Source organism: Peromyscus leucopus, chromosome 1, assembly GCF_004664715.2.
Source record: "Peromyscus leucopus breed LL Stock chromosome 1, UCI_PerLeu_2.1, whole genome shotgun sequence".
In the NCBI taxonomy this organism is placed as follows: domain Eukaryota; kingdom Metazoa; phylum Chordata; class Mammalia; order Rodentia; family Cricetidae; genus Peromyscus; species Peromyscus leucopus.
In genome coordinates this window covers 104,448,343-104,464,044 of record NC_051063.1, presented here as the reverse complement: position 1 = coordinate 104,464,044, position 15,702 = coordinate 104,448,343, and the positions used below count along the sequence as shown (strand labels likewise).

The following is a 15,702-nucleotide window of genomic DNA, read 5'->3' as shown; positions in this document are numbered from 1 at the left end:
CCACAAAGGGTACCAGCATACAGTCACACAGTAAGATAATAAAATAAACCTATTTAAAAAAAAAAAAAAAAGATAAGCCAGGTGGTGTCAGCACATGCCTTTAATCCCAGCACTCGGGAGGCAGATCTCAGTGAGTTCAAGGCCAGTCTGGTCTACAAAGTGAGTTCCAGGACACCCAAGGCTACTCAGAGAAACCCTGTCTCAAAAAACCAAAAAACGAAGATAGCCTTCTTCAGGAAGACTCTGATGCTCAGAGAAGCAGGCACACTGGAGTCACCTAGAAGTTCCCAGACTAGCAACAGCATCATCGTCTGGGAAACAGTAAGATGCAAAGTCAAAACCTTTGCTCCTCACCTACAGGACGGAAAAACCCTACGGCAGTTGAGTGAATAGTGCTCAAAAACCCTGACGCAGAGACCCTGATGAGCACAGTTTGAGAAACAATGATGTAGCCGAAGATTTGACGACGTTTCCAATGGACAAGCCAGCCGGTGTCTGTGTAACTGCTCGGCTCCCCACTGCAGCACCAGCGCAGCGGAGGCAGCAGGGAGTGAGGAGACTGGCTCCCCAAACTTTACAGCGGAGGCAGCAGGGAGTGGATGGATGACCATGGCTCTCTCCCAACAAACCTTTACTGACTAAACGGAAGCTGGACCCCACCAGAAGTGGTGGTTACACAGTACTGTGAATATACTACAGAACACTGAACTGTGCATTTTAAAATGGCTGATTTAGACCGTATTATTACACTTACTTGTTTTGGGTATGTGTGTGTAGCATTCAGAGGTCAGCAGACAACTTTCAGGAGTTGGTTCTTTTTACCTTTTGAGTCCCAGGAGCCAAACTAAGGTCACCAGGCTTGGCAGCAAGCATCCCTACCCACTGAGCATCTTTCTAGTCCTACAATCACTAGTTCTGTGGTATGCAAATGTTACCGCAATAAGTTATTATAGAACAAAAATAGGGCCAAGTATAGTGGCGCACACCTTTAATCCCAGCACTTAGGAGGCAGAGGCAGGTGGATCTCTGTGAGTTCAAGGCCAGCCTGGTCTACAGAGTGAGTTCCAGGACAGCCAGAGCTACACAGTGAGACTCTGTCTCGAAAAAACAAACAAAAATCCCAAAATAGGCAAAGACAGGATTTGATTCATAGACCACAGTTTATTGGCCCCTGATCAAGGTCAGTTTTTTGAACTTGCAATACTCCTGCTTCAATCTCCTGAATACTGGGATGAAACACACCACTACACTTAGCAAATATCTTGTATGCATGTACATATGTATGTATGTGGATACAGACTCATGTGACCCAAGTTGGCCTTGAACTCACTATATACCTGTGAATGACCCTGAACTCCTAATCCTCCTGCCTTTACCTCCTAAATGCTGGGAGCACAGGTGAGTATTATCAAAACTGGTTGAATTTTCTTCTTTATAAAGAACCCAGCCCCAGGAACTTCACGATAGCAACAGAAAACAGACAAATACAGAGTTCACTAAAGTTATAATCGCTAATTCATTATAAAACTTCATGCCATGTTCTTTCAAAAGATGAGTTCCTACAGGGCACAGTGGCACATACCTTTAATCCCAGCATTTAGGGGGTGGGAGTTGGGGGTAAGGAGGCAGGGATCTCTGTGAGTTTGAGGCTACCCTCATCTCTACAGCAAGCTCCAAAACAGCCAGGACTGCATAGAGACCTTGACTCAGACAAACAAATAAACAATTAGTTTACACCAGATTGCTTTAAAGGATGACTTCACTCTAATTGAAAAAGTATGGTGGAATAAGAACATGTTTAGACAAGGAGAAACAGAATTCCTTTAAGACAGTTTACAGGATAACAGACACACACACACACACACACACACACACACACACATACACACACACATACACACACATAGACACACATACATACACACACACAGTGGTTACAGCAGATTTTTATTAGGTGGAGAATGCCCTAGGCTTTGTTAAGGTAAGTGGTAACTGGCAAGCACAGCATGTCACAGACACAGGAGGCATTCCCAGTATAAGCATCATTCTCCTGCTTATTCTGATCAAGCAGGAAGAACTTCTCTGAGACCGATAATGGCATGAAAGGGCTCACAGTGTTTAGTTCAACTTGGCCAACAATTCTTCCAGTTCTGGCCGAGCTTTGAACCTTCCTTTGAAGTCTTCTTCGGTGTGCTGGGACAAGGAAAGAAAAACAATGGCAGTCACTACAGAACTTTTACTACCCATACACATCCAAAAAGGGCCCTTGGGCAGCTCTGCACAGGGTCATTCACAGCCAGCCCTTTCTCAATGAGTATGTAGCATGACCCAGACTTGAAATGAGTACCTTACACTTCCTCTTAGTGTGCTGAAACAAGACAGATATGTAAACAGGGTGCTCTAAGTATCACAACAGAAGTTGTCTAGTTATTTTTGGTTTTTATTTGGTTTTACATCATGTTGGGAACCAGGGCCTTCCACATACAAGGTAACACTACCACTGAGCCATATGGTCTAGAAACTTTGTTTTTTTTTTTGTTTTTTTAAAGATTTATTTATTTATTATGTATACAGTTTCTGCATGTATGCTGCAGCAGAAGAGGCACCAGATCTCATTACAGATGGTTGTGAGCACCATGTGTTGCTGGAATTGAATCAGACCTCTGGAAGAACAGTCAGTGCTCTTAACCTCTGAGCCATCTCTCCAGCCCCGAAACTTTGTTTTTTTATTATAGTGTGTGTGTGTGTGTGTGTGTGTGTGTGTGTGTGTGTGTGTGTAGAGTGTGTGTGCATGTGTACCCACGTGGAAGTCAGAGGAGCAACATTTGAGAGTCAGTTCTCTCCCTCCACCATGTGGTCCTGGGAACTGACCTCAGGCTGTCAGGTTTGGCGGCAAGTACCTTTATCTGCTGGGCCATCTCACCAGCTTTGTTTGCTTTTTTGAGACAGGGTCTTGGTATGGAGACTAGGCTGACCCTGAATCTGCTACATACACCAGGCTAGCCTCAAACCTCAATCTTCCTGCTTCTGCCTGCTGAGAGCTGGGATTACATGCACAAGGACTGTAGTATTTTTAGCACAACCAGCACATTCTCGTCCCATACACAGATCTCTGTGAAACTGAAATAACAACCAGACAGGTATGCACAGAACAAGGCGAGCTGGATGAAGCAATGACACCAAGCTAACATGACCTAATGGGAACTGTGTCATGAGAAGATTGTCATGGCAACTAGACTTAACACCCAGTATTTGGGCTAATGTTGCTAATTTCTGCATGCTTCTCATTCTTTACCAGATACATTCAATGGAGCTATAACCGTGCCTTGGCAGTCTATAAAATGTCTAAATGCTCTGATGCAGTGGTTCTCAACCTGTGGATCGTGACCTCTCTGGGGGTCAAATGACCTTTTCACAGGGGTTGCCTAAGACTAACAGAAAACACAGATATTTACATTATGATTCATAACAGTAGCAAAATTATAGTTATGAAGTAGCAACAAAAATAATTATATGGTTGGGGTCACCAAAACATGAGGAACTGTATTAAAGAGTCACAGTGTTAGGAAGGTTGAGAACCATTGCATTATACTGTTTAAAATCTTAAAACATGTTTCTGCTTTTCAGCTACCTGAAAGGAGAGAATCTGGAGGTAATGGGCTCAGCCCCTAACGTCAGGATGCTGTGATGCAGGCCAGTTCCTGTGGTACACACACAGCATCATCCCTGACACCTCAGAGGCTTTAGAGTGATAGTCACAGGGCCACCGGGCTGCACAGCTCTCTTGACAGCAGCTGAGACACACATCCTCTGTTGTTTCAAAAGCCAAGCAGCACTGACTTCTTGACCCTCGCTGTGAGCACACCTAGGCCACCAGGAGCCTCTTTCCACACTGGTACCTACCTCCCTCACTGACAACCTGACTCCTTCTGGAAGATTGCTTTGGAGTATTTCCAAGAAAATCTCTGCAAACGTAGCACTCAGACCGCTGATCTGCAAAGGAAGAAAGATGCCTAAGGAGGGCGCTGAAGGCCAGGTGACAGGCAAGCAGGGCTCCCTGCAGCTCCAGGGGAGAGGCTGACACTCAGCCCAGTCCCCGCAGGACTTCTTGCTGTTTGTTGAGATGTTTGCTTGCCAACGTTCCTGTAGGCAGGGAATGTCACAACCAGACCAATACTGATTTTTCTGATGCAATTCGGGTTTACACACTGGCCAGGTGCTGGTGTCAGGCCTGACTCAAGAATCCAGAGGTGAGTCAGATGTGTGGTGGAAAGGCACAAAGAGTACTATGAGGACCACAAGAGACATAACAACTTAACTCAGTCAAGGGAAAGTCAAAGAAAGCTTCAAGAGTGGATAAAGTCTGGGTGAAGTTTGGAGGAAATTGATTAACTCAGGAGCCTCAGACAGTAGCATGGTCAGTTTTCAGGGCTGAGGGCACAGCACTCAGTAAACTGTGGATTGTAGAGCAGCATTAGAAAATCCAGGTAAGCGCCTGCAGCTGGAGTGAAAGGGACAGCAGCCGTCAAGGAGCCAGGAGGAACCCACAATGCACTGGTGCTACAGACATCAGCCTGTGGGCCTCGGCAGCAAGTGACAGCCACCGAGCGCACATCACAAGCAAATTACCATTTAAAGACTTGAACATTTCAAAGTCATTTTAAAATGAGCATGTTTAGATTTGGGTATTGCTCCCTCAACATTCTTACTGCCCTGCTGATAAGGTTCTTTGGTGGATTAAAAGGGGAATACAATGGAATATTACTTGGCCACAAAAAGAAGTGCCATCTTGAACAAGTATCAGAAGACAAAGAAGGATTAAAGATTAGGCTCAAAGGATTTTGAGAAGTTGTCCTGAACAATTAATTTCCATACAATGAGGCCAGCGAATACACTGTGGAGCATCCACAAAAGTCCACTGGACAACTAGGTCTACTATATTTGAGCTCAGCCAACAGATCAGGGTGTGTGTGTGTGTGTGTGTGTGTGTGTGTGTGTGTGTGTGTGTGTACACCTAGGGGTATTGGTATACAATGAAGCTTGGGGAACAAATGCAATTTCCTAACAGGAGAGGTAGAGGAGTCAAGAACCCAGCTCTGGAGTACACCATCATTTAAGGGCAGGAAGGACAAGAGGAAAAGATGTGTGACAAATGGAAAGAAAGAGAGAGGGTGGGAACCAGAGAAGCAAAAGCACTTGGGGATCCCCCAGAGTGCCTACCTGAACCACTCGCTCATGGGTGGTAAGGACTGAGTCTAGGACCATTTTGTTGCCTTGGGCTGGTAGCCGCATCACCTCCATGGTTTTGGTGGGCATCGCGTAACTGCAGAAGAAGAGTTAGCTGTTGAGTGTCCACTCAGGCCAGCAGCACCCTGTCTACCAGGGTCATCTGTGAGTACAACCACTGCTCCATGTCATATCTCCTACAGCCAGTGTCAAGGTAAGCAGACACCTTTACCTTTTCCAGACATCTCTGAACTCTGAGGGAACACACTGTTCAGTGCCTTTCTGTGCCCCTTGACACTGACTGACACAAGACCCTGACTATAACCCTGGTGATAGTACATATTTGCTGCTTCCGAACAAGAGTCTGCTCTAAGGGAATCCAGCCCAGCACCTAGGTATACTTTGGAGGTGAGCCCTGATCACTGTGCTTGCTCCGGAGAAATAAGGTGTTATATCCAACAGTTGTGGAACAGCTCTTTCAACGTCGGCACTAGTAACTTTCCAGACCAGCAATTCTCATTGTGGGTGCTGGCCTATGTATTCCCGCCTCTACCCACTGAATGCCATGAGGCTCCTCCAGTGGGACAGAATGATTCAGTCACTGAGGTTGGGAATCACTACTGCCAAGTCTATGCTACTCTGTTAGCGTCAGCAGGCCAAGCGCTGTGGTGGTATTCTAATTGTACTGAAATGTGATTTTGATTGTATGTTAATAATAAAGTTGCCCGGGGGTCAGAGCTATTAGAGCCATAGAAAGAGCATGGCAGTGGTGGCACACGCCTTTAATCCCATAGATCTCTGTGTGTTCAGGGATACAGCCAGCATTGGAGACATACGCCTTTAAGACCTAGAGGGCTGTACATACAGACAGTGACGAGGCAGTCACGTGTTTGGGTTTACAACCAATGAGAAGGCAGAATGACTTTGAAACGACGGACACACAAGGAAATAGCTCTCTTTCGGGAAGCTGGGACACAGCAGGAGGAAGGGTGAGATTTTAGCTCTGAGCTCTGACCTCTTGGCTTTCTCTTTTACATTGTTTCTGTGTTTCTTATTTAATAAGACAGTTGGTTACATCAACAAAGCGCTACAGGGAAAAGAGCAGTGTGCTTGGAGTCTGCCATTTATCAACAATATGAGCTTGGGTAGGCCACTCTCCCCTCTGAGCTTCATGAGTAAATGAGATTACAATTTGAGCCTCCGTGAGCATATTCTGAGGATCTGATATGGGGGTGAGACTAAACTAATGGCTACGGGGAAATAAGGTATTAATGTTGCATTTATTTCACCGAAAAGCTCATCAAACCAAAGAGAAAGGAAATACTAATAATGACAGGCAGCGATACCACACCCCTTTAATCCCAGCACTCGGGAGGCAGAGAGTAGATCTCCGAGTTCAAGGCCAGCCTGGTCTACAGAGTTAGTTCCAGGACAGCCAGGGCTGCACAGAGAAACCCTGTCTCGAAAAAACCAAAAAGATTCAGGTGCTTATCGCTTACAAAGAGACCAGGAGAAGCTGGGGAGTTGGCTCAGTCAGTAAAGTGCCTGCTCTGCAAGCATGAGGACCTGGGTTCGGATCCCAGCACCAGTTCAAACTCCAGGTATAGCAGTGAGTGCCTGGATGCCCAGAGTTTGAAAGGTGGGGACAGAGGGGTCCCTGGGGCTTGCTTACCAGCCAATCTAGTTGTATCACTGAGCACGAGGTTCAATGAGAGACCCTGCCTCAAAAAATAAAGTGGAGACCAACTGAGGAAGACAGCTGCCCCCCTCCCCACACACACTTGTAATACCAGCACTTGGGAGGTGGAGGCAGGGTGATTAGATGTTCAAGGCATTTTGGCTACATAGTGAGTTCCCATCTGAATGAATAAATGAGAAAACTAAGAATCAATAAAGATAACTGAGAAATCTGGTCATTTCAAAGCAGACCATGTCTTTAAGTAGTTAGAGTCCAGGTAATTTTTCTTCACTTATCTATATTCTCTTTACTTTCCAGTTCTCCATGCTGAATAAAGAGCTGGTCAACGAGCAGACACAGAAAGGGAGAAGTGAAAACCTGAAGAGTCAAGCCAGTGGCTAGTGCTCTCTCTGGACTCCCTCCCCAGCACAGCAAATACCAGGGAGCGCCGGGGAAGAGAGCCTGCGGGGCATGCGTTAGACCCCACATTCAGTCCCCAGTGCTGCCCAAACAAACAGTCAGAAACACACAAAGCTAGACGCCAACTCTTTTGAAAAGGGATCTTTTTCTTTAAGGTAAAGAAAGACTGGCCTCCCAGCCAGTGATGCTGAGTGGTACCTTTCACACTCCATGAAACACAGGCTGGTCAGCTCCAGGCCTGGAAGCCGCTCCTTGATGAATATTTCTGTCCCCCAGGCAGCTGCTTAGCAAAGGAAGCAGGCAAATCAGGAGGAGCAGCAGCTGCACAATTCAGACCGCAGGCGAACACAAGCTGGCAGGCTGCTCTTCTAGCCCAATTCCAGCTCAAGGTCACAGCTATTATCCCCACACCTCCATCCCCACCCAGAGACAAAAATGAAATGAGAATCACCAGAAAACAAATCCATCTCTGAAAAGCTGGGCGATGTGAATGCCTAGTGATACAACAGTTAGAAAACCTCACTCAATGCAGAGCAACGAATCGGTAAAACAAACAGCTCTTTATGCTGAGCTATTGCAGCAAAGAGCCAAGAAAGAAGCCCACACCAGGATGCCGCTCATCCTGCTGTTCTAGGAAGCTTATCCATGAGGGTTGGCACACAACCCAGATCAAGCAGCATCTACCTGGAACGTACTGCAGACTGGGCCAGCTCTTAGGACTGGACCACTAATGAAGACAGAAGCAGCATTGCCTTATAGAACTTAACATAATACAGAACATAATCTGAAAGTCATTGTGAAATAAATACAAGAATAAGGAATGTGTGTTACGAAAGGGAACATATATACCCTTTATTTCTCCTGAATATATAGCACAAGGATTTAATAAGCTTTCTTAAAGAAGTAATAATCAAGATGACACCCAAGAAAAACCTGGGGCTGGCTGAGGCTGTAGCTCAGCTGGTAGAGAGCTTGCTAGCAAGCGCGAAGCCCCAGTCAATCCCCAGCACAGAACTGACTAAAACACAGCGGCACACACCATTAACCCAGCACCTGGAGAGGGAGGCAGAAGCTTCGACTACATAATCAAGGCCAACCTGGGCTACATGAAACCCTATCTCAAAATAAAGGAAGAAAAGACAAAGAGGGAGGGAGGGATGAAAAGAGAAAGGAAAGTGGGTGAGGGAAGGCACAAGAACAGTCAAGCTCTGCAGAGTCTAAGCAAAGGTCTTGAAGTAGAAATCCAACCTTGAAGCAGAGAGGAGGGAAGGGCAGGATGGGTTAAAATAGGGGAAGGGTGCCAGGCCATGAGCACCTAGCAAGCCACAGAAGACATTAGCTAATCCTAAGAGAGTGGAAGCAGTGAGGTGAGAAGGAATGAGAAGTGTCGTAAGCAGGGAAGGACACAATCACATTTCCATTATAGAAAAATTATACCAAACACTACATGAAGTGCCTGTTAGAAGAACTGAGAACCAGACAGGGAAAAATGGTTTCAAATCTAGGATGATGGACAAGCTTCAATTTCACTATTATTTGTGTGTGTGTGTGTGTGTGTGTGTGTGCGTGCGCGCGCGCGCGCTGCATAGGCATTGTGTGTGGGTACAGTTGCTATGGGCGGTTGTGGAAGCCAGAGGCTGATGTCAGGTGCCTCCTTTTATCACTCTCCAACATATTTTTTGAGACAGGGTCTCTCATCAGTTCATCAATCTCCACCTCCCCGTGCTGAGATTACAGGTGTGTGATGTCACACATGGGGTGCTGGGGTTCTCAGGCTTGCACAGTAAGCATTACCTGCTGAGCCATCTTCCCAGGCTGAAGCAAAGCATTATGTTGACATTGCACACTTTTTCATGTACCCTATTCCATTCCATGAATATTTCTCTTAGTGTGTGTGCATGTACACATATAGGTAAGCTGTGTGTGCATCCTGAAAGTACTTTAGGACCTTTTCACCTAGCTGGAGTCAGAATTATTGCAAAGACTAACCATTATGTTCATTAGTCAGAATGTCTAGGACAGAGCCTACCACATATGGGAAAAAGGGTCCAACAATAGTGTTTTATTAATTAAAAGCCCTTTCCCTAATTTTTAGGAATTGTGTCCTACACAACTGGATTGTATAGTCACATTCAAGAACCTGTCAGTCTTCAATGACTGAATGTTTCCCATGTGACAGGCTTTGTTAGCTGCTACAGAAACAAAGACCACAGTCCCCATCGCCAAGGAGCACACAGTCAGGGAAGGGGAACTAATGAATGCATAGCGCACCAGGCCACACGGCAGATGTGTGTGCTGAGTGCTAAAGAACATCCAGTCCTCAGAGGCCTAAGAAAAACCTTGATCCCGCGTTCAGTGTTCAGGCTTAGAAGAATGACAGCAATGCTCCTGCCGTCGAGAGCTAACGTCACAGCTTCTCATCACGTCTCCAAGGCACTTTTAACAGCTGCACGCTACACTGTGAAGGTGTAAAAGTCCAAATCTGGCTTAAAAACTTAGACCTAACATAACTGAAAATATGGAAATCAGACAAAACTGATTTAGAGTCCTAAGAACTTCCTGGTTCTGTGACTTTAGTCTTTCAGATCCTTGGTTTCCTGGTCTGTAAAATGGGAATGTATTACTATCAAAAAGGAAATGACATCAAATATCTCACAGGTGCCAAGTTTTAGTAATGATTTTATACCAATCCATGCAGAAAAATAAGGTAGTGCAAGAGTCAGATGAGGACCATTTGAGGTTTCTCTTAGTCTGCATTTTTCTTTTTGATTAAAAAAAAAAACTTTATAATTTAATAAATACTAGAGTTTATCAAAAATAATGTTTCTTGTTTGAGTCTGAAAAAGGGATGGGGGTACTTTGGTATTTGTGGCTAAAGAGCTTTTTAAAAGGTGGGATTTGAATTGATTGTATTCGCTCAATTTGTCCCTACCCAGAAGTCTGATTTCTTCATAGGAGAATGTGTATGTACAGAGAAGCTATCTATTGCATTGTGTTTGGAATAAAAAGATGTGGAAAAAGAAAAAAAAAAAAAAAGAAATGGTCACCTTTGTGTACCCACATGGTATGTATCTACTTACAACCTTATCAGAACAACAAATTACCTAAGCTGTTATTAACTCTTTTAAAAAATCGTCTCGGGGCTGGAGAGATGGCTCAGTGGTTAAGAGCACTAGCTGCTCTTTCAGAGGTCTTGAGTTCAATTCCCAGAAACATGGTAGTTCACAACCATCTATAGTGAGATTTGATGCCCTCTTCTGGCATAAAGGTGTACATGCAGATAGATCACTCATATACATAAAATAAGCAAATTTCTTTAAAAAATCATCTCACTTAAAAAGTTAATTTAAGAAGGAATGTGAGATGTAGAACAATGTGGAAGTCAAACATTGTTGGTGAGGGATTAAGGGTATAGCCTTTTTAGAAAAGCTTGCAGAATCTCCTATAAACCAAACATATATTACACTTACGGTGTGACCGTAAACCACATTCTTACTTAGAAATGAAAATTTGTGCTCTCACACAAACTCATTCCTATTTATAGTGGCTCTACTCATAACTGCCAAAAACTGAAAGTGCAATAGCCCTTCAATTAGTAAAGGGACAAACTGCAGCACATTCTTCTAATGAAATGCCACTGAGCAGCAAGAAGGAGCAAGGTGTCTGATGCAGCAAATATGGTAAATCATGACGATATTACTCCATCTTTAGATGGAAAATGCTATATTTTTTTCATTTATATGACATCCTGCAAAGGTCAAAACTACAGGGAAAGGAACCAGGTTAAAAGTTAGCATGGACTTGGGTGGGAGAGGAGTTGACTACTACCGAAGCAGAGAACTCATATGACAGAATGTTCTGTATCTTGATTATAATGGAACCGATTCTACTGTGTACATTAGTCAAAGCTCACAGACATGTTCACTGAAAGTAAATGATACCACAGAAAGTCTGACTTTATGTCATGATTGTTAAGGAAAACCTGTATCAGCTGACAAAGTAGAAGGCAGGTTAAAAATAAACACAATGAAAACAAAATCCATGTCACAAATTCTAGCAAGGTATCTTGCCAAAGACTCCAGGCCCGAGGGCCCCTCTTTGTTGCCAAGATCAGGAAGTGCTAGAGCAATGTTCAGGACACACCAGCGCCACTCTGAGAATGTCTCCTTGGCATAATTAAGTTGAATAAGAACTTAAAAGGGAAGTCATTTCTAATCAAGTGACTTAACGTTATTTAAGGCAAACCACAGGACATGTATGCCGACAGAAACACTGAGATAAGATATGAAAAGAACCTGCCCTGGAATAGGCGGTTAGTAAACATCACTTCCCTTCTCCTATAGGTTTTCCAGAAAGTACAGAGAATACATGAAAAGGAGAGTAAGCAAAAAATGCCTGTATCAATGGAGAAAATTATTATGACTTCAATTTCCCCCAAACTGATCTACGGGCTCCACACATAATCAAAAAATCCCAACAGGCTTTTACATAGATATCAACAAATTAATAAAACTTTTAAATGAAAAAAAACAAAAGACCATTATAGAAAAATAAATTTAAAAAGAACAAAGCATAATCAAGCTACAGAAATCAAAAGAGTGGGACATTAGTGTAAGCACAGACATACAGACCAATGTAACATGAATCACTTCAGGGAACAGACACACACACTCATGGTACACTAGCTTCCAACAAAGATGAGATATTCAGTGGAGAAAAAAAAAAGTTTTTCTCACCAAATGGTACTGGAACAACTGAAGAGCCATATTAGAAAAGAAAGGTACTGGGTGGGTGTGGCCCACGCCTGGAATCCCAGCTCTAGGCAGGTGGATCTCTGTTGAGTTCCAGGCCAGCCTGGTCTACAAAGTGAGTTCCAGGACAGCCAGGGCTATACAGAGAATCCCTGTTGTGAAAAAATAAAAACAAAAACAAACAAACAAACAAACAAACCCCACAAAGGCAAGGAGAGAAAAAGAGGAAAAGAAACCAACTCCCTCTTAAAGAGGAAGGGACAAGCACAAATTACACACCATATACAGAAACAGTACAAAACGGACCTCTCAATGTAAAACTTTAAAATGAGGACGGCTAGTCAAATAGCTTTGTGACTTTGGATTAGACAGTAAGTTATTATACATGATACCAAAATCATAAACCATGAAATAAAAAATTGATAATTCAAACTTAAAAAACACTACACTACCCTTCTAAAGAAACACTTAAGAACAGGTTGGATGTGGTGGCTCATGTCTATAATCTCGGTACTTAGGAGGCAGAGGCAGGAAGATTGCTACAGGTTTGAGAAGCTAACCTGGTCTACATAGTGAGTTCCAGACCAGCTAAGGTTACCATAGTGAGACTCCATCTCAAAACCAAAACTGAACAGAGTCATCTATTGACAGATGAATAGAGAAGCAAAATATGGTATATAATCGAGTATTCAGTCTTAAGGAAATTCTGACATAATCTACAACATGGATGAATTCTGAAGGCATTATGCTCAGCAAAATAAACCAGCCACAATACACACACACACACACACACACACACACACACACACACACACACACACACACACAGTACTGTATAGTTCTACTTCTACAGGGTAATCAAAAATCGATAATAAGTAGATTGGTTGTGGGGGGGGGGCTAGGGGTAGGGGGGCAGCAGTTCCGGGCTAAGCAGAGGAGGGAAAGCAGGATTCCTGCTTACTAAGTGCAGAACTTCAGTTCACAAGCTGAGCAGTCACAAACACGGGCGGTGGTAACAACTGCACATTACAGATGTGTATGACATCACTGGCAAACACATTTAAAGAAAATTAACGTGGGGCTGGAGAGACGGCTCAGCAGGGAAAGGTGACTGCCCCCGAGCCTGATGAACTGAGCCCCTGGGGCCCACATGGCGGATGGAGAACTGACTGCTGCAAGCTGTGCTCTGACGTCACACTCTTGTGCTCTGGCACATTCATCTCCAGACCTACATAGTCACAATAAATACGTGAATGCAACAAAAAATTTTAGAAGGAGTAAAATGACTGGTTTTACATATATTTTGCCACAATTTTTAAAAACAACTTGCAAAAGCGTGTGTGAACTTAAACCCATTATGCAAAGTGAAAAGGTCAGATATAAACAGTTATCCACTGTGTGATTCCATTTATACATTCTGAAGACACTGAAACAACAGGAACAAGGGGCAGTGAGATGAAGACCCTCCGAGAAGGCACCTGCCACCAAGTCTGATGACTGGAGTTCCATCCCAGGGACCCATGTAAGGGAGCAAAAGAACTGACTCCTGAAAACTAACCTTTGACCTCCACGCACTGCTGCGCCATATGCACGCTGAGGCTTGTGTGAGCAGCACATACACAATACATAAGTAAATACAGTTAAAAACTGGGTGGTTAACTGGTTGGTGGGAGGGGAGGAGACTGGCTGTACGGGAACTTTTGAGGTCAATGAGCTGTTCTATACTTTGGTTGTGGCAGGTATGTAACTAAGGAGTAACTTTTATTACATGTACATTATTTTTCCAAAACCTAACTTGACAGAAAAGTGGAGCATGACACCCAGACACATCCCAAACAAAGGCATCCTTCCTACCTTTCCTCAACTTGGATGGAGAGCCGGTTGCAGAGGCGGTGGACATACTGGGCATAGCTTTCTGCCAGAGTCATGTCATAAGCGATCAGGTGGATATTTAAAACACCATATTCATAATCTGTCCCCAGATTAATGGCTCTCACTTCCACTTTTGCCTTCTTCTTTTTAGGCTGAATAGAAAACAAAGAGAAAGGAAATAGTCCAAGGACTGTATAAGAAATTTAATCTGACGAGCATGGTAGTGAGCAGCCCTTAGGAGGCAGGGACAGGTGGATCTCTGTAAGTTCAAATCTAGCCTGGTCTACATAGGAAGTTCCAGGCCATCTAGAGCTATATAGTGAAACTTTATGCAAAAAAGGAAGAAATTTAATCATAATTTTGTTTTGTTTTTCAAAACACAGTTTCTCTGTGTAGTTTTGGAGCCTGTTCTGGAACTTGCTCTGTAGACCAGGCTAGCCTCAAACTCACAGAGATCCACCTGGCTCTGCCTCCAGTGTTGGGATTAAAGGTGTGTGCTACCACTGCCCAGTGTGTTCATATTTTTTAAGAGCAACCTTTCAAGTCAAATTGTTTACTATTTTTCCCCCAGGTTACCCTTTTGAGATGTTAAAGTTCTCATAGGAAGGAACAGGCAGTTTCCCTTACCAGTGGCCAGTATAAGAACAGAGCAAGCACTATTTTAACAAGACTGAATGTGACTGTGTCTGTCATTACTTTGTTTTGAGGCTAACCTCCCATCTCGAGTGCTGTTTCTCAATTTGAAAATTGATAGTTATGCTATAAGCAAAAAAAATTCCTTTTTCTTTATTCTTTTTGGTGCTGGTTATTAAACTCAGTATGTACTTTATTTCTTAGCTACATCTTCAACCAAAGATGCTTTGTTTGCTTGAAATTAGTCTGTGTGTGTGTGTGTGTGTGTGTGTGTGTGTGTGTACATATGCACATGACATGGCACTTGAGTGTAAGTCAGAGGATGAACTGAGGGAACTGATTTTCTTCCCACCAAGTGATTCTGGGGATCAGGTTTGGCAGCATTTTTAATATGTTATGAAACAGCAGTCCAGGGTCACCTGCTTTCATGTGAACAGCCAAGTCATGTGACCCAACACTACAGCAATGCACTGTCACCTCTATCATACACTAAATACCCACAGGGAAGATGCTTCTGGACTTGTGTTCTGTCCTGCTGGGTGCTGTGTCCATGCTGGCGTCAACATCACATTGTTTCTACTAATAAGGGGGGATTCGCTCCGTCTTGCTGCTGGTAAAAATCTTTGTTTATTTGTTTGTTTTTTTTTTTTTTTTTTTTTTGGTTTTTCGAGACAGGATTTCTCTGTGTAGTTTTGGAGCCTGTCCGGTAAAAATCATTTTTAAAGACTATTGGGGGTTGGAATACAGCTCAGTCATAAAGCATGTTCTTTTTTTTATGATTTATTTATTATGTATACAGTGCTCTGTCTGCATGTGTCCCTGTGGGCCAGAGGAGGGCATAGGATCTCATTATAGATGGTTGTGAGCCACCATGTGGGTGCTGGGAATTGAACTCAGGACCTCTGGAAGAGCAGCCAGTGCTCTTAACCTCTGAGCCATCTCTCCAGTCCATAAAGCATGTTCTTAATATTCAAGAGGGTCCAGGCTGAATTCTCAGCATTAAAGGAGGGGGAGGGAGCCAATCATGGTAGTGCTCACCTATAATCCTAGCACCCAGGAAACTAGCAGGAAGGTCACAAGTTCAAGGCCAACCCAGGCTATAACAGTAAGACTCTGTTTCCA

At 43.7% G+C, this 15,702-nt stretch overlaps 1 protein-coding gene across 1 annotated transcript in view; it reads right to left on the bottom strand.

Moving 5' to 3' along the window:
• Window positions 1-1,928: 1,928 nt before the first annotated feature.
• The window catches only part of Mrpl48 (mitochondrial ribosomal protein L48), a 62,411-nt gene continuing 48,637 nt past the window's right edge, over window positions 1,929-15,702 (bottom strand). Inside the window, exons 6-9 of the mRNA XM_037206205.1 lie at window positions 13,930-14,099; window positions 5,221-5,323; window positions 3,904-3,993; window positions 1,929-2,193 (exon numbers count right to left, since the gene is read on the bottom strand). Of these exons, the coding sequence (XP_037062100.1) occupies window positions 2,119-2,193; window positions 3,904-3,993; window positions 5,221-5,323; window positions 13,930-14,099 (438 nt within the window). The 3' untranslated portion in view covers window positions 1,929-2,118. The remainder of the gene's footprint in view (window positions 2,194-3,903; window positions 3,994-5,220; window positions 5,324-13,929; window positions 14,100-15,702) is intronic.